Source organism: Muntiacus reevesi, chromosome 18 (genome assembly GCF_963930625.1).
Source record: "Muntiacus reevesi chromosome 18, mMunRee1.1, whole genome shotgun sequence".
NCBI classification, from domain to species: Eukaryota; Metazoa; Chordata; class Mammalia; order Artiodactyla; family Cervidae; genus Muntiacus; species Muntiacus reevesi.
The window spans coordinates 259,630-278,680 of NC_089266.1; the positions used below are offsets into that span (position 1 = coordinate 259,630).

Sequence of the window (19,051 nt, forward strand, 5' to 3'; positions counted from 1 at the left end):
CTGAAAGCAGACTTGTTACAAATGTGATTACAGATCGTATGCATGGGAGTGTGGCTCTGGAAACCCTGAGGCAGCAGCATGTGCGGCTACAGCAGTGGAGCGAGCACCACGCCTTTCTCAGCCAGGGCAGCCTCCCGTACCCGCACCACCACCACCCGCACCTCCAGCACCTTCCCCAGCCGCCCGTTGGACTGCATCAGCCCCCAGTGAGAGCAGACTGGAAACTCCCCAGCAGTGCCGAAGATGAAGCAGAAACGACTGACTCACGGTCAGAAACAACTGCCTCACACTCGTTTCAGCAGACTGAACAGGGCCCCTGAGACGTGGCCTCCGTCCTGTTTTCTTTCTTGAATGTTGTCCTGTTAGCCTCATACTGGAACACTGCCCCAAAGAAACTGGATGCCAGCCTTCTAGGCAACTGCTACGCAGTTCTGTCGATTGACTCTAAAATGTAGAACATCTTTTTAGAAGTAACTTTTGTGAAAACCTAGGTGTGGAAGGTCTGCTGTGGACCGTGCATTTATGTGGCCTCTAGCTTTGCAGTCTCTTGTGAAAGAGACATGTACCATCACTGTGGGTGTTTTTTCCGTATTCAGTCATAATGCAAAGAGAACAGAATTAAATTAGAGATTATAAGTTAAAAAGTATACATTTACTACCAATATATTTTTTGCACAAAATTCTACCCTCTTTTAAGTCAGATGTTTGAGTCTTCAGTGCTCATTCTAAATTTGTTTTTATGGTGTGTCATTTGACTGCAGTGAAGCATTTCCCAATCCCTTCTGAGTAAGATCCACTGTTATGGTGACCTTCTGTAACTTCCAGCTACCAAAGGCATGGAAAGACAAGGACAGTTGCTTTTAAAGCCAAAAGGGGAAGAAAGAAGTCAGATACTCGGGTATAGTTAGTGTCTTCAGTTCAACATCTGTGAGCATTAATGCTTGCTTTTGAGATGAGTTAATGCTAGTTCTAGTTATTATGCTTTTGTTTGTAAAAATTACACATGTAGTTGACTAAGCTCTCCTCATATTTCATCATCCTTACATAGGTTTCAAGACTTACTCAGAGAACTGTCTAATCGTGAGCAAAGTGAAACACGGGAACTAGCTGAAATGCCACCACCTCAATCAAGACTTTTGCAGTATAGACAAATTCAGGCTAGGAGCCCACCAGCAGCCCCCTCGCCCCCGTCCGGCGCAGACCACAGCACCCACTTTCCGAACTTCACTGACAGCAGCAGAGACCTTGAGGCGGTCAACAGCCCTGCGTTCCCACAGCGCCTGCCGCCCCCGATGTTCAGCTCTCCTTTCTCGTTGCCGTCGGAGCACCTCACCCCTCCTCCTCTGAAGTACCTGGCCCCTGACGGAGCGTGGACTTTCGCTAACTTACAGCAGAACCACCTGATGGGGCCGGGCTTTCCCTACGGCCTACCTCCACTGCCACACAGGCCCCCGCAGGCCCCTTTTGTGCAGATGCAGAGCCACCCGCCGGCTGTCGGTCAGGAGCCGCTCCACCCGCTGTCCTCCCGCACGGTGTCGTCCTCTTCGCTCCCCAGCTTAGAAGAGGTACGTTTCTGTCTTCTCCATTTCTCCTTCCAGCCATCAGTTGATTGTGGAAAAAATCAGTATTTATTGGTTTGATAATGTTAGTGGGCAGATCTTATTGAATTTAATAGTCTTAAATTCTTGCAACTGAAAAGAGGATCTTAAGTAAAGACAATCTTTTATTGCAACTTGTTTTTCAGCTTCATTTTACTGCTCTGTTTGTTTTTTTATTGAAGCATAGCTGCTGTACAATATTGTGTTAGTTTCAGCTGTACAGCAAAGCGGTTTAGTTATATGTATACATATATATATTTATTACTCTTTTCCACTGTGGGTTATTATGAGATACTGAATACTGTTCCCTGTGTTACACAGCAAATCTGTGTTGCATATCTGTTTAATTTACAGCAGTTTGTATTAGTTCATCCCCTACTCCCAGTTTATCCCCTTCCCCCACTTTTGATAGCCATAAGTTAATAGCCATGAGTTTTCTATGTCTGTGTGCCTCTTTCTGTTTTGTATATAGATTCATTTGTGTTATTTTACAGATTCTGCATATAAATGGTATCATATAATACTTTGACTTCACTTGGTGTGATAATGTCCAGGCCCATCCATGTTGCTGCAAATGGCAAAATTCATTTTTTTTGTAGCTGAATAGTATTCTGTTTTATACACACACACACACACACACACACACATACATATAAATATATTCCACTCTGTGTGTGTGTGTGTGTGTGTTAGTTGCTCAGTCATGTCCGACTCTTTATGACCCCACAGACTGTAGCCCACTGGAGTGTTTTGCCATTTCCTTCTCCAGGGAATCTTCCCAACCCAGGAATTGAACCTGGGTCTTCTGCATTGTGGGCAGATTCTTTACTATCTGCGCCGTCAGGAAAGCCCATGCATATATATACACACACATTTTCTTTATCCATTCATCTGTCGATGGACACTGAGTTTGTTTTCCATGTCTTGGCTATTCTAAACAGTGCTGCTGTGAACAGTGGGGCACATGTATCTTTTCAAGTTAGAATTTTTGTCTTTTCCAGATGTGTGCCCGGGAGTGAAACTGCAGAGTCGCGTGGTGGCTCTGGTTTTAGCTGTTACGGAGCCTCCACGCCGTTTCCCACGGCGGCGGCGGCGCCACTTGCTTCCCACAGACAGTGCAGGAGGGTGCCCTTTTCTCCACACCCTCTTTAACTTTCATTATTTGTAGACGTTTTAATGATAGCCAGTCTGACCAGTGTGAGGTGGTACCTTATTGTGGTTTTAATTTGTATTTCTCTAATAATTAGCGATGTTGAGCATCTTTTCGTGTGCTTTTTGGCCATCTGTATGTCTTTGGAGAAATGTCTTTTAGGTCTCCTGCCCATTTTTTGATTGGGTTGTTTGCTTTCTTGACATTGAGTTGTATGAGTTGTTTGTGTACTTTGGAAATTAATCCTTTGATGGTGAGGTCATTTACAAATACTTTTTTCCGTTCCTTAGGTTGTCTTTTCATTTTGTTGATGGTTTCCTTTGCTATGCAAAAGCTTTTAAGTTTGGTTAGGTCCCCTTTGTTTATTTTTGCTTCTATTTCTTTTGCTGTGAGAGACTGACGTGAGAAAAGACTGCCGTGCGTTACGCCCGTAAATGTTGGCTGCGTTCTCTTATAGAAGCTTTTTGTTGTCATGTCTTATATTTAGGTCTCTAAACTATCGAGTATATTTTTGTATGTGAGATGAGGGAGTGTTCTAATTTCATTGATTTACCTGCATGTTCTTGGAATTTGTTTTCATTTTTCCCCTGTTACTGTGCTGTTTGAGACCTTGTAGAAGGGTCACTGTTAGAACATGAGCCTGTCAGAGCCTTTTGTTGTAACTGTTTTAGAGCATTTAACATCTGACTGACTTGAGGAGGCTGTTCATTTAAGAAGCTTTGTCCTGTCTAATCTGGGGAAATGGATTTTAGTGTCTCATCGTTTACTTACTTTATTTTTGTTGATTACAAGTTTGTTTATTAGAGTCTGTGACCAGTGCTGGCTTTCTCAGCCAGCAGTGGTTTCTCCTCTCACCCATCCCTGCTTTCTCCTCTCACCCATCCCTGCTTTCTTAGCCTGGGGCAGTTAACCTCTGATTCCCAGAGGTCAGAATGTGCAGTGCTTAACATAGAATTGGCAATGCTAAACTAAGCATTTTAAGGTAAATGGAATTTTTCTTAAAATATATTGGTGTTGCCAAAGAGCATCTTTATGGACCTTCACTGATATAAAGATCATAGTAATTCTAGATTATAAAACTTCAAAAATGATACTGTTTGGACTATAAAAATGTTGTCTAGCTATTCCTTTTAAGCTCAGCTATTAGAAATAAGAATGTGTAGAGTTTGTGTGATCATTATCAATCCCAAATGTCTTAAAAGAGGGTAAACATTTAGAATTTTGAGATGTGAAAAATATTTTTTTGACTTCATTTTGGTGGTTCCTTAGTGATTTCTAAAGGCTTTAGAAATAATTCATATTTTGCAAATACTCTGCTATAGATGCTGATTAAAAAGTTAAGTTTCATAGGGACATTTCTATATATCTTATTTGTCTGTTTTGGAGGTAATTTGTTGCAATTCACTATTTTATCCATTTGAAAGTGTCCATTTTAGAGTAAACTTTAATGGATTTTCCTATATGCACAATATCATGCAGCAGCCACCACTGTCTAATTAGAACACTTTTGCCGCCCTCAGAGAAACACCGTAACCACTGAGCGGGTACTCCCGGCCCTGCCTGCCTCTAGTCCCCGACAGCCAGTCATCTGTTTCTGCCCCTGCAGAGACTTCGGTGTAAATGGAACCGTTCATGTGGTCTTTCATGTCTGCTTTCATTTAGCGTCATGCTTTTGAAGCTCATCCACTTTGTAGCATGTGTCAATACCTCATAATTTTTCATGGCTGAGTGATATTCTGTTGTATGGATATACTGCCATTTGTTTATATGTTCATCATTTGATGTACATTTGGGTTGTTTCCTTTTTTTGTTTTGCTATTATGAATAATGTGTCTATGTGCATTCGTGAACAAATTTTGTGTGAAAGTGTATTTTCAGTTCTCTTGTACCTGAAATTCTTGGGTCATATGGTAACTGTTTTTGAGAGGCAGCCAAACTGTTTTCCACAGTGCCTTGCATCATTTATATTCTAATTTGTCCTTTTTTAAAAAAAATTATAGCCATCCTAGTGGGTGTGAAATAGTATTTCATTTTGATTTGCATTTCCCTAACAGCTAATGATGCTGACCATCTTCTAATATGCGTATTGGCCATTCGTACATCTTCTTTGGAGAAATGTCTATTCAGATCCTTTGCTTTGAAAAACCATTGTCTTTGTGTTGTGGAGCCATAAGAGTTTTTGTGTATATCTTGGATATAGGTTCTTATCACATATAATTTGCAATATTTTCTCCCATTTTGTGGACTGTCTTTTCACCCTCTTGAGAGTATCCTTTGATGCAGCAAAGGCTTTAATTTAGATAAGGTCCAATTTGTCTGTTTTTTCTTTGTTCATCATGCTTCTGGTGTCATGTCTAAGAAACTGTTGCATAGGCCAAGGTCACAGAGAATTACATCTACCTTCCCTAGTTTTATAGTTTTAGTTCTTAGGTTTAATTCTCTGATCCATTCTGAAATAATTTTTGTGCATTTTGTGAGGTAGGTGTCTTAATTCATTATTTTGCATGTGGTCGTTGAGTTTTATTTGCACCATTTGTTGGAAAGACTGTTCTTTCTCCAGTTTATGGTCTTAGCAACCTTGTCAAAAATCAATTGACCATAGACCTTTGGGTTTACATCTTGACTCTTAAGTTCTGTTCCTTGATCTGTATGTCCTTATGCTGACCACACTGGCTTGTATACTGTAGCTTTGTCCTGAGTTTCCTGTTTGGAAGTATGAGTCTTTGTACTTTGTTCTTCTGTTTCAAGATGGTTTTGGCTATTCTGGGTTCTTTGAATTACCATATGGAACTTAGGGTTAGTTTGTCAGTTTCTGCACAAAAAAGAGCAAGCTGGGATTTTAAAAGGGATTGCTTTAAATTTGTAGATTAACTTGGGAAGTATTGACATCTTAACAATATAAAGTCTTCTGGTACCTGAACATGAGATGTCTTTGAAAATTTCTTTCAGTAGTGTTTTGTAATTTTCCAATTATTTCTTATACTTCTTCTGTTAAATTTATTCCAAGTATATTTTTTGTGCTATTGTAAATGTTTTCTTAGTTTCATTTTTTTGATTGTTCACTACTAGTTTAGAAATACGGTTGACTGTGTATTGATTGTGCATCTTCAGACTTGCAGAACTCTTTGTTAGCTCTAATAGATTTTTTTGTGGATAATTTGGATTTTTTATATAGAAGATAATGTCATCTACAAATATAATTTTGTTCTTTCTGTCTAACGTAGATGTTTTTTTTATTTCTTTTGCTTGCTTAACTGCCCTGGCCAGAACTTCTAGTTTAATGTCTAAGGTATATATTTGGCAAAATTAGAGAAAACAGATATTGCTGGGGTCTGTTTCCCATATTTCCTGCTGCTATTGATTTCTTCTGATTTAGTCCCATGTGGTTGGAGAACATACTTTGTATAATTCTATTATTTAAAAAATTGTTGAGACTTGTTTGATGCGCCTGAAACACTGGTGCACTGGAGAAGAATGTGTACTTGCTCTTGTTGGATGGAGGGTTCTGTAAACTTGTTAGGTCTTTTTGGTTTATATTGTTCACAATTTCTCTTTCCCTTGGGTCTGTTGTTCAGGTCTTATATCTATTATCGAAAGGAGAATGTTGGAGTCTCCAGCTGTTATTGTTGAATTGTCTATTTCTCCTTTTAATTCTGTCAGTTTATGCTTCATCATGTTATTTTGGAGTTCTGTCCTTAGCTTTCATATATTTATAGTTGTTATATCATCTTGGTAGATTGGCCTTTCATCATTGTATGATGTCCTTTGTCTCTCATAACAGTTTTTGTCTCCGAGTGTGCTTTTTTATAACATTTGTATGGCCACTCCAGCTCACTTTTGGCTATTGTTTGCATGGAATGTCTTTTTTTCATCTTTTTGTTTTTTTATTTTGTTGTCATTTGTTTGTGTAGCAACATTTCTGAACTAATTTTTTTATTTTAAATTTTGAAGTAATTTTTTAAAGGCTGTAATTGTTTTGTGTGGCCTCTTGATGTTTTCCTTCGAAGGGCTGAGTAATTGACTATAGTCATTGCCAAGAGATCTCCTTAAAGGCTCAGGACCAAAGACATTGTCCAGTTTTGCAGAGGGGTGTGTGTGTGTGTGTGTGCACACGCATGTGCACTTTCCTCTCTGAGCCGGGCAGCTCACGTGTCTGCTTTAGCTTTCACTTCCTGCCTCTCCAGGCTCTGGTTCAGCCGGAGGGGAGGACTCTTCAGGCCTGTCCTAGCGCGGGCACGGCGTGTTTGTGGTCTTCTGCATTCCCAGGAAGGAATAGGTCAGAGCTTGTCAAGGTCCCTGAAGTATCTTGCACCTCGGCCTTTCCTCCAAAGCTTTTTAGCTTTGGAGTCCAGCTTTCAGTCCAGCTGCAGCCCATTGCTTCAGGCAGCAGCAGCTAAAGCATTTGCCTCGTCAGTATTTTCAGTACAGCCCCTTCGGCACTGGCTGAGTTCTGGGGTAGATAAAATAAAGTAAGTGTTATTTTGTACCAGAAAGGCCGAAATAAATAATTACAGCTCTGTGACAGTGAGGCCCTTCTACTCTGATACTGTGCTCTGGCAAACAGAGGGTCTTATCTTTAAGGCTACCAGGAGAATGGGACTAGGGTAAGTTACAGTACCACAAATCTTGCTGTTCTTACTAAGTTTTCCTGTTTTTTCTTGAGTAAATACTCCCCTGGTTGCTTCAAGCTTTAATTTTCTGAATTCCAAGAAAGTTGATTGTGACAGGTTTTGTCAGTTTTTTTCATTGCTTTTATGGTGTTCCTTATTCCACCATTTTTACTGATAACACTTGTGATACTTTAACTAATCAAATGAATTCATAATGTGTGGGAGAAGTAACATGCCAAAGTTTTTATAAGGTTTTATGAAGTTTCATACTTTGGTAAATAATGCTGAATACTGACTAGTGTACTTATAATCATTGATCTATTTAAATATTTCTTAGTTTTGGAATTTAAGTTCTTTATACCTTCAAGCTCTTAACATTTGTTATTACTGTTTAGCTGTGAGGGTATGAATAAGTGCTTTCAATTGTCATTGGGTTCTCAAAGTGAAATTACTTTTGCAAAAACATTTGGTCATCTTTATTTTGATGCATGAGATTCACGAATGATGACTAACTTGCAACACTGAAGAAAATACCTTGACAAAGAAAAATATTATTTTTACCACATTTGCAGGTTTCGATGTTTTCAGTACACTAGGATAACTTGTGTGCGTTGTGTTATAAAGGTGATTTTGCATGAATCATCTCACAGAATGAATGGTTTGTGTTTGTTGTTTATTTCTAACCTTTTAAAATAATTTATTTAACATTAACAACAGAAAAATGTTTTATTTCCTTACCTACTGTGAATTCCTTTATTGCTAGAAGCCTTGATAGATTAAACTTAAGCAGGATGAAAATATCTAGATGTGAACAGTTAACTTGAGCAGATGGTTTTTCATACTGTGTTTCATTTGGTTTTTTCTTTTTGATAATAATTTTGATTTTGTTTTGACAAAAGATGTACCTATTCAGCATGGAATGTGTGAAAGCTAGAGCAATTATTCCTAATTTCGTTATACCAAGATAGCTACTGTAATGCCAGGAAGGAGGAAATTTCCTCTGCCCTTCTAGGTTCTTCCGGCTGGCCTAAGAATTAAATTGACATGATGAAACAGATGAACAGGAGAAACATCAAACCAGGTTTAATAACTGTCTGTACATGGGTGAGATCCAAGAAAACTGAGTAACTCACCAAAATGGTTGAAGCCCTTGCCTTAAGTACCGTCTTCAACTGAAGACTAGAGGATGTGGGGTAGTGGCTGGGTGTTCAGAGTGGAGGGAGGCAGCTGACATGGAGAAGGAAAAGCACAGGTGTGGTGTGGTGTTTGCCCACAGTGCCGAGGCAGGGGAACTAGGGAGGAATCTTGACAGACAGACTTTGCTGGCTTCTTCCCTGGCTGGACCCTTAGTCTCAGGTCCTCTAGCTGCATTCTCTTAGACGGTTAAGGGAGAGGGAGGCTCTTCCTGAGTCTTTCAGGCCTTACAGACAGTCAGCCTAAAGGAATCAGGCCAGAGAGACCGTTCTGGGGCGGCCAGTTTCCTTCCCCTGCAGTGACAGGTAGCACTTCCTAGCGCTCACAGGTGAGAGCACACCGCGGATGAGTGGAGGGGGACTGCTTGTTGGAGATGAGGAGCAGCTTTTCCCCTGGCCACTGTGCTCAGTTATGTCACCCCGTCAGACCTTTCTCCCCACCAGGTCAAGATCCCTAAAGGTGACCTTTATCCTGTTCTGTAACACTCTTTGCAACTTGAAACTGAGAGAACATTTGGTATTTTTAGGTGCTTAAAGCTTTACTCCATGGGTTTCCCTTAGCTGCTTTACTGGGTCCTCAGCTGCCTGGATGAGGCTGGGGCTCTGGGTCTGGCAGGGGTGTGTGCACCCTCTCCCGCGTCTAATTCTTTGCCACTGTGATGGAGTAAGGAGAACAGCGGGCAGCAGGCCTTCCTTACCTGGCCCAGGTTACAGACCATTCCTGATTGGCTCCAGTTTGATTTCAAATTTCAGTGTAAGCTTTAGGTTATGATTCCGTTTTCTCCAAATATTTAGCCAGTTGTTTTCATGTTCTTTATTAAATTATTGCATTTTCACTGAATAGAATAGTAGCTTTCTTGTCAAATACTAAATTCTTTATAACAGTACTGAAATACAAAGAGAAACAATAGAAGTTAACTCTGACTTCTAAGCTTCCAAGGATTCAGTTTCTAGTATTTTGGTGTGACTCAGGATTTTTTCAGGGGTGATTTTGATCCGAGTGAGGTTTTCACTTTGCATGATAACTTTAGAGGCTAATCTCTGAGATGTAATTCTTCAGTATATACTGCAGTGTTTCTGGACTTCAGCTTTTTGCCTTATCTGTCTATGTGTTTCTGTACCAGAATTACACTGTTTTAATTTTTGAGGCTTTCTGGTCTTCTGATTGGATGGTGTGAAGTGTCTCCCTTATTACTTCTTTTTTTTCTTTCAGTCAGTATTCAAGGGTGCGGGACAGAGGAGGTTATTCTCTGGTTTTCGTACTAGAAACTTAGAATACCTGTATGAACGCCTCCCCCTGAGACAGAAGCAAAAACCTTTCTGAGGTTTTTAGTTACATTGAGTGGGTAGCTTACATTGGAGGAAATTTTGTCTTTAAAAATATTTTAAACCTCTGATTTAGGAACTGGTACAGTCTTCAATATTTTAATTCTTTTTTCCTTCTTCCTTCCTTCCCTTCCTTTTTTCTTTGTTTTCTGAGTGTTCCTCTGTAAAATTCTGTAATATTTTCATTTCTGGTTGAATTTATCCTTAGATTGGTTTTTTCTTGCTGTTTGTTATGAGTAGGACCTTCCCCCCCACCCCATACTTTCTAGTCATTTTATCTTGAGAGACAAATCCTCATTCTTCTTAAGTGGAGATAGTTTTATCATGTAAAAAAACTTGTTTAACATAGAGCCAGCACTGCTGATACTGGTGCAGAGCCAAGTTCTTGTCATTTAAGATGTACTTTACCATGAGATAGTTTGATTAAAAGGGCTTAATTAGTAATAAGTGGAAAATTCTTTTTAAAATGTCATTGTAAAAGTCTCCAAATGCCTATGCAGCTGCACATGTTCACGCTGCAGTGGTGGTATTGTAGTGGCCTGCTAAAGAAAACAGAATTCTTGTAAGTCGCCAATTTTGATCATCTTCCTATAAATCAACATTTACTTATACCATCTTAGAGATGATGTGTAAGTCTGTATGACGTTATTTGCTTTGAAATAATTCTGTCTTATATGTAGGCTTTTGAACAAAGACACTTTTTGACCTATCTGTTTATTTTCATTTTTTCTTTGAATCAGCTCTAGTGTTGAGCTTAGTTTGCAGTACTGTTTTCAGGAAGTACTTGTCCTTCAGTACTCGATTTCAGTACTGGTGTCTGCTCACCCTCCCATCCCCCCACCCCAGCTGTCCAGCCGGGCCTCCTTCCGTGGAACACGGTGTTACTGTACAGACGGAGCTGGAAGGTTGTATTCTTGGCTGGCTGACGTATTCTGCTGTCCTGACTTTAAAGGTGGATGACGACAGCTCGTGATTGATGTTGCACAACCAGGTGATGCTGCCTTCTCAGAGAGCGCGTCACTGCATGCTCTCTCAGCATCTGATGTGAATAACAGAGACCGTGATGGACAAATTAATGTTAGACCTCTATTCATGCTTAAATTATCAAAGCCAGTCATTTAAATGAGATGTTCTATGTTAATTAAGGTTTCTGGCACCATAGTTAATGAGACTTGGAATTTCCACCAGAGCGTTTAGCTCTTCCTTAATGATCAGCTCTGACAGTATAATTGTAAGTAGAGCCCTGGTTCATTAAGCTGCTAACCTCTCCCCCAGTTTTTATTTATGCATATACATGTGAAATGGCCAGCTAACCTTGTATGTTAGAGATGGACCTTTTAAGACAGTGGTAAGCAGACTATGAATTTTTACTTAAACTGACAGCAGTCTTTAAAAATAGAAATTCATACATGAAATTAGTCATCCAGCTTTTTCTTCTTAAACAGCTTTTGGAACTTTAGCATTATACTTCGATTTTTAGAAGGAAATATTAGCAGTAGACTTAGAAAATAATGATCATATGTTTAACAACATAACGAATTCACAGTTTAAACACGAAAAATGTTTGTAAACACACAATATGTGTGAAGCTGATACTGAACCCAGGTGTAAGGATCTCTGACAGAGAAAAATAAGACTTTAAGGAGTAACAGTGAAATTATTTCAGACCTGAAGACTCTAAAATTAAATCTGCATGCCAGTCATTGGTAGACTTGCCATCTATAAGTAACAGAATATTCGGATTGGCAGGAGATGTATGTAGAAAGAGTAGTCTCTTTGGGGAAAAAATGAGAGCTGGGCAAAAACAACAGGAAGCAAAAAATGGTCAGGAAATAAAAGAAGAAATGAAATAAACAATGGAAAGTAGAGCTTATATATATATATATTTAAACAACCTAAGGACCCACTGAAAAATTTTAAAAATTAAAAAAAAAAAAAACCTAAGGGTCCTAAGTGTAGGTGGAAATAAAAGAACATTCTCTGTCAAAACTACATAAATTTTTTATAGGTAAGGGATCTTTTTCTCAAATTTTTTTAGTGTGCCCTTCTTTTTCAATGTACTTCATAGGAATTTCCCTTTGGGGGGAAAAATCTGAAATTTTGAACTCATTGCATGTAATGGATTTCCTTGTGTTGGGAGAGTGTAATTTCCTCAGTTCTGTCTTGCAGCGGGGGGGCCGGGGGACCAGTGCGGTTCCACCTCAGAGTTTTATTTGGCAAGCAAAGGACGGTGCACCCTCGAGGCATGAGGGCCAGCAACCCCAACGGAGAGGTTGGCTTGCTTTTTCTTTTTATAGGTTTTGTCTCTTCCCCAGAGCCTGCCCTGGGCAAATTAGGGCTAGCCTGGAAGGGGGCATGTTTTTTTCACTTGAGGTTCTCATTCAGGTCTGTATATTTTTCCTTTGTTCCCTTCTCACGGACTTTTCCCTTTGTCTTTTAGTCACTGCCTTTTGGACTCCTTGTTCCTATTCTAACTACCCAACAATTGTAATCAATTAGCATGCTCTCAATAGTTGGTTTTTTTTTTTCAAATTTAAGTAACTTAAATAGGCTTTTGATGGCATAGCACATTTTAGCAGATACATCAAATTGTTGATGATTGTTAAAGTTGGTGGATTATGTTTGGATATTTTATTAATAAAAAGTTTAAATATATTGTCATTGATTAGGACTTTGATTTATTGAAGACTTTAAAGTAAAGCTTAGAACACTGGAATTAGCCGAGGCTTGAAGATCATTTATTCTACCTCTTTCTTCTAAGTACAAAACTAACAGACATTAGTTTTGTACTTGAGTAGAACAACCACCACCGTTCACACATAAAGCCTTTAGAATGTGATCCCCTACAGTTTTTGATTGTGCTGAACACTCAGGGCATGGTAATGAAAAGAAGCACTTCGTTTTGATTCTGAGAGCTAATCTTCTTGTTAACAAAGCTCGGTAAGAAAGCCATACTGGACAAGCTGCTGTGACCATTCATTCATGCACTGCCTGGCCAAAGAGAGGAGACCAGTTTAGAAGGTGGGCTGTTCTACCCAATACCATAAAGTAATAACTTCAACAAAGAAATTTTGAATGTACTGATTAAATTCACAATTGACAGTAGTTAGAATGGTTAATATTCTAGAAAATAGGGAATTCAGAATGATCTTAACCATTGGGAGAAAAATACCTTTAAAGCAGAGTAAAACTAAAGTGAATTTAGATACTATACATAAAGACAAAAGAACAGTAAAAATATATGAGAAAGGAATTGATGAGACAGAAGTGTTGTCACTGTGCTCATCCAGTGGCTAAAACTCTGGAAATGCAGACGTGACCCGGACGTCCCTCGTCGCACAGTGAGAGTCTCGCCTCCCTGCCCTCCCGTCCTTTCTGCTTCAGGGCAGCCAGGCCAGGCCCATTCGCTTCCCCAGCTGATATCCTTGTGGTTCCATCTGAGGTGATCACTCTCACATGCTTACCCTACAGCTTTCCCCATTTAATTGACCTGACAACATCTGCTTGTGCTATCTTATATTTTATCCCCCCCAAATCCTGCTATTTCTGTGCCCATTTATCTCTCTCTCTTCTCTGTAATCTAACCTCCAGTTCCTGATTTCCAGTTATTTGTAACAACAAAGGTAAAAGGAAGCTCTCTCCCAGTCATAATTGTTGCAGGAAGGGGGATTCCCTTCCAGGGCCGAAACTGGGCTCTTGTCTAATTCTCGGAAATGAATTGTCTGAGGGGACACGTGTGCTGACAAAGCGAGAGATTTTATTGGGAAGGGCGCCGGGTGGAGGGCAGGAGGGTGAGGGGACCCAGGAGAGCAGCTCTGCCAATGGCTCCCAGTCTCGCCTTTTACGGTGATGGGGTTAGCTTCTGGGTTGTCTTTAGCCAGTCATCCTGACTCGGTCCTTCCTGGTGGTGCACGCCTTGTTCAGCCAAGGTGGACGCCTGTGAGGAGGATGCTGGGCGGTGGTCGGACCTGCGGAGTCTCCTTTTGGCTTCCCGAACTCTTCCAGTTGATGGTGGCTCATTAGTTCCGTGTTCTATACCAGGCCCTCCTGTCATCAGACGGCTCACGCAAGTGGTTGCTATGGTGCCTGGCCAGGTGGGCAGTTTCAACCAGTGTGCTTCCCCTAACAGTAATAATTGGAAACTGAATAGCAAGTCTGTTATTACTGGGAGAGGGAGAGGGGGAAATAAAAAGCCAGTCCCATCCTGTCATTTAAGATCTAGCATGGAAGTCTATCTTTTATGTTAGGTTAGCAGCAGACCCTTCCTGTGTTCTAACGGCTGTGTGCTGAACTCATTCGATTCTCACAGTTCTAAGAGCTGCGTACTGTGGGTTATGAAGATACATGTACGGTTGAAGTTCCCAAGAAGTGAAGTCAGTTGCCCAGGGTGATGTTCCCAGTAAAAGCAGCCTGAAGTCTACCCAGAGAGTCTGGCCATAGACCGAGGCTGGACAACTCAGTCTGCTACATCCTGCCTTGCTGTTAGGACTGAGATTGAGCCATGGTCATAAAAGTCAGGCCAGGAAACTTGGAGGGCACTTAAGGAATTTCTGGCAAATACGTCCTGACAGAGGGCTAAAGAAATTTTGGTGCAAGTTAGGAGAAAAATAATTGAGTTTCAGACATACAAAGGATTGGATGAAGAATAATGAGTGTTCCGTTTTAGTTGAAGACAATTTAAAGGAAGACTGCAGTGGGGCCAGTCAGGTGCACTTCTGTTGGGTGTGGGGAACCCTGTCTTGCCATCACGTCTAAGGAGTGATAAACCAGGAGGTTGTGACAGGCCCACAGACGAGCCTCAAATGGATGAGTGTGTTCAAGACATTGCAGTTCAATTGATTGTGACTGTAATATCCCCTTTTAATTTTGAGCAGATATGTTTCTTCATGCTTAATTTAATGTTACCTAAAACGTTGATGGAACTTCGGAACTGAAGACAGGTGGTTCAGTCCCATATCTTACAAACAAGAAAGCAGAGTCAGAAATGAGATGCGTCGTGTGCTAGGACTGCCTGCCCAGGGCCAGAGCTGCGTTTGAATCCAGGTCTCCAGACACCCTGCCCACCACTCAGGCTGCTTTGGGGTGTTTCACAGTCACAGAAGAGAGTGGTGTTGAGAATTTCTACTTAATCAGTGAGATTGCTGTATACATAAGAGAGTAGGATGTAAATGTCACAGATTTATGAAATGTCCTTTTTCTTCGTGTAGTATGAACCCAGAGGACCTGGTCGGCCCTTGTACCAAAGAAGAATCTCATCTAGCTCAGTGCAGCCTTGTTCTGAAGAAGTAAGCACTCCTCAAGACAGTCTTGCTCAGTGTAAAGAGCTTCAGGACCATAATAACCAGTCTTCTTTCACCTTTTCCTCCCCGGAGTCCTGGGTAAACGCCACCTCATCTGCCCCCTATCAGAACATTCCGTGCAACGGATCCAGCAGGCCAGCCCAGCCCAGAGAGCCGGCAGGTAAGACTGGGCTGGTGGTCACAGCTCCGCGCTCACTGGCCAGCGCCCGCGGCTTATGGGGTTTCCTGCTCCTGTTTCTTCCGTTTGCATGGCTGTCTTTGAACAGTAGTTAATGGTCACTGCTCACAGCTGTGCCTCAGGATTCATATTAATTTAGGACTATATAGCTTCCATATATATGATCTGGAAGGTAAGTAATCTGTCAGTATTTAGGAACTGATTATTTTGATGATTGTAACCTGTGAATGGGTAAAAGAAGTAAGGGAAATTAAAATATATTTCTAAATAGAATCACCTTTTCTTGGGAAGAGCTTGCTTTCGGGATTTTTGTCTCTTTTTTTTTTTTTTTCAGTTAAGGGTGGGAATTGGTTAGATCAATTTCAGTTTTCAATAGTTTTATTGTCAATCAAGTTGTGACAGACACCTACACAGTAGAGTTTGGCCATAAGAAAAACCAGTAGGGTCTAATATTTTGAGATTTAGAAATCCAGAGTTTATTTCTTGTATTCTGATGAAGTAAGAAATCCAAGTCCGAAGAAGAAAAAGAGAAAAGACATAGGAAGGCGCTGGAACGGACACGGCTTTGCACTTGTGTGGTGAGAAGTCTGACGTCTCCCCTCCAGCCTAACAACCATTGTCTGTCCTTTGTCTCCTTTTTTTTGTTATGTTGATTGTAAAGAAACGTTAAATGTAAACAGTGGTACTATTTGATTCTCCGATCTATAGCCTTCTCTTTGTAGGCTGTAGATGTTGATCTTTGTGAACAAGTCTATAATCGTTGGTGAATTTCTGCCTTGGTAGCATCAACCTTTGTATTTTGTTTATTTTATTCCTCGTTAGAATGTGAATCCATTGTTTCTGTAACTGACCCATTTTGGAGAATATGCATACAAGCGTATTTTTAGAACAAGAGACATAGTAGATCAGAAAGCATTAAATAGGTATTAGTTTCATTCCCAGCAAGAGTGTTTAATCTTTAAACACTCATTAGTACCTTCTGTGTGTAAGCTGCTGTATTTCACCTGGGATTGCTTTGTCATTTTAGAGGTCTAGCAGAAACACACTCATCATATTTGGATTTCCTGAGAAACATATAAATTACAAATACGTGGTGAAAATTTATTCCTTTTTAGTTGTTTTGTTTATTATAATTTATTTTAAAGACAACATCATTTCTCATTTTTTTTCCAACCTAAACTTTAAGATAGCTTTTGGCCAAAATCAATAAAAAGTTGATAAGGTAGAAATTTCCTGAATAAGTGCCCAACGCATATGTCATTTATGGTGTCTTTTCCACAGATATAAAATTATTATTTTTTCATTGTGTTATTTAGTCACTAAGTCATGTGTTGTTTAGTCGGTAAGTCGTGTCTTACTCTTTGTGATCCCAGGGACTTATAGCCCGCCAGGCTCCTATGTCTAAGAGATTTCCTCAGCAGGAATACTGGAGTGAGTTGCCGTGTCCTTCTCCAGGGGATCTTCCTGACCCAGGGATCAAACCTGGGTCTCCTGCATTGACAACTGAGCCACTGGGGAAGCCAGTTTTCCTCATTGCTAGAAGACAAATAGTAAACACTTAACTCCGGGATTCCCAGGGGGCACTAGTGGTAGAGAATTTGCCTCCCAGTGCAGGAGACACAAGAGATGGAGTTTCAAAACCCGGGTCAGGAAGATCCCCTGGAGAAGGACGTGGATACCCATGCCAGTATTCTCCCATGGAGGGTCCCACGGACAGAGGAGCCTGCTTACAGTCCACGGGGCCACACAGTCAGACACGACAGAGCACACGCACACACCACTTAGCTAAATGTTTAGAAACGAATTCAGAAGTCACCAGTATCCTGAAGCACACCTGCTAGTCTCACAGTTTGTATATGTGTGTATATGTGTGTCTATGTATTTATTTTATTTTGTCTTATTTTACTTGTGGAGGAATGTAGCGATTGCCAGTAGTAAATCAGAAGGAAAATTATCACCACTTGGGAAAGTTCTTTCTAAAGTTTGAGACTTACTTCTTGAGTTGAAGGAAACTGTTTGTATTATATTGGTTTGGAATTTAAAGGCGGTCATGACATGGCTGTATTTCTCTACATTTGCAAACCTGAGAGCAAAGGTCATGTTTCTGACCTTTTTGAACTTTGGATTCCCATTTGACACTGATCACACTTCCGGCTCTTAGTGAACGCTTGACTGCTGAGTAAGGAGAGCATGAAAACAGAGTCTGTGTGATCGAGGGGGTGACCAGTCTCAGTGTGGGGCCTGGTGCCTGACGGCGCCCACAGTGAGGGTGGGGTTCATCCCCCGACCCTGGGTGTTCCAGTTCTGTTCTCTTGTCCTGGTGACAAAGCATGCTTTATCAAGCATCTTCTTTTCATAAACAGATGAAAATTAAAGATTAGGTAGAAAAATGTATTTTGAAAAAAAGCATTGGCTGCCAGATTAGTAAAATTCAGTTTTAAAGAATAGTTTGTCTTATCTGGAGTATATGTGGTAAATCAAATTGACAGAGATCTTTACTTTCATGGTTAGATAAGCATGTAGGCATTAGGTTAAACTGCCTCTAAAATATGATTTTGTTTTTATTATTTAATTAAAAACATTCTAAACTAATTGTCATGAAAATGAGAGCATGGTTAAGTAAGATGACTTGGTAAATAAAAATAGTTTTGAACAACCAATAAAATACTTATTTTGTGTATTAGGCAGTGCAAGACCCTTTTATATTGAAATGTTTGTTAAACTAATGCTCTTAAAAGCAATTGTTTTCATTCACAAAATGACGTTTAGACAGGAAAGGTGATAAATGTTCCAGAAAGCTGTTAAATGGCTTAAAATAATTTTGAACAATTTGTGAATTTTTTTAAGTTTTAAAATAGTAATATGAAATTAGCATACTGAGTCAATGAAATATTAAAACTAAACTTTCCAATCCATGAATAGGTAATAAACATAGGGGAAAATGTCCATAAATATCAGTAATCAAAGACATGCAAAGTAGAACTGTAAGACAATTATTTACTTATAAAATAGGCTGAAGTTAAGTAGCAACACGAGTGTTGTGATATAGTAGAGGAACGGGCACGCTTGTTGCCTGAGTGTAATCGGGCAGTGTTTGCCCACGGGGTGGCCACAGTTACCATAGTTAGCACTGTGTGTCGCTCGAGGCTCAGCTGGCAGGTGGAGACTCCGCCTGCAACACAGGAGACCTGAGTTTGATCCCTGGTTTGGAAAGATCCCCTGGGGATCCACTCCAGTATTCTGGCCTGGACAATTCCAGGGAATATACAGTCCCTGGGGCCGCAAAGAGGCGGACATGACAGAGTGACTTTGACTTTCACTCTGATGGTTAGGGTCTGTTTAGCTTTGTAAGAAACCAGCAAACCTCTGCACCATTCCGCCTTCCCACCAGCAGAGAACAAGAGTTCCTGTTGCTCCGTGTTTCGCCAGCATTTGGCGACATCAGTGTCCTGATGTGGGCCATTCTGATGACTGCTCAGTGGGGTCTCATTAGATGTGGCTTCCCTGGCTGGCTCAGCTGGCAGAGTGTCTGCCTGCAATGCAGGAGATCCAGGTTCGATCCAAGGGTTGGGAAGACCCCCTGGAGGAGGGAATGGCAACCCACTCCAGTATTCTGGCCTGGAGAATCCCATGGACTGTCACAAAGAGTCGGACACGACCGAGCAATGTTCACACACACATGCACTGTATGGTACT

General features: G+C 40.6%; 1 protein-coding gene across 6 annotated transcripts in view; it reads left to right on the plus strand.

Annotated features, from left to right (window-relative positions):
• The window catches only part of HELZ (helicase with zinc finger), a 149,410-nt gene that overhangs the window by 121,542 nt on the left and 8,817 nt on the right, over nucleotides 1-19,051 (plus strand). For 5 of the 6 annotated variants that reach the window (XM_065908752.1, XM_065908754.1, XM_065908751.1 and 2 more), the window contains 3 exons: nucleotides 34-268; nucleotides 1,049-1,565; nucleotides 15,085-15,337. In XM_065908752.1, coding sequence (XP_065764824.1) covers nucleotides 34-268; nucleotides 1,049-1,565; nucleotides 15,085-15,337 — 1,005 coding nt within the window. The remainder of the gene's footprint in view (nucleotides 1-33; nucleotides 269-1,048; nucleotides 1,566-15,084; nucleotides 15,338-19,051) is intronic. The other variant, XM_065908757.1, reaches the window with a different exon arrangement.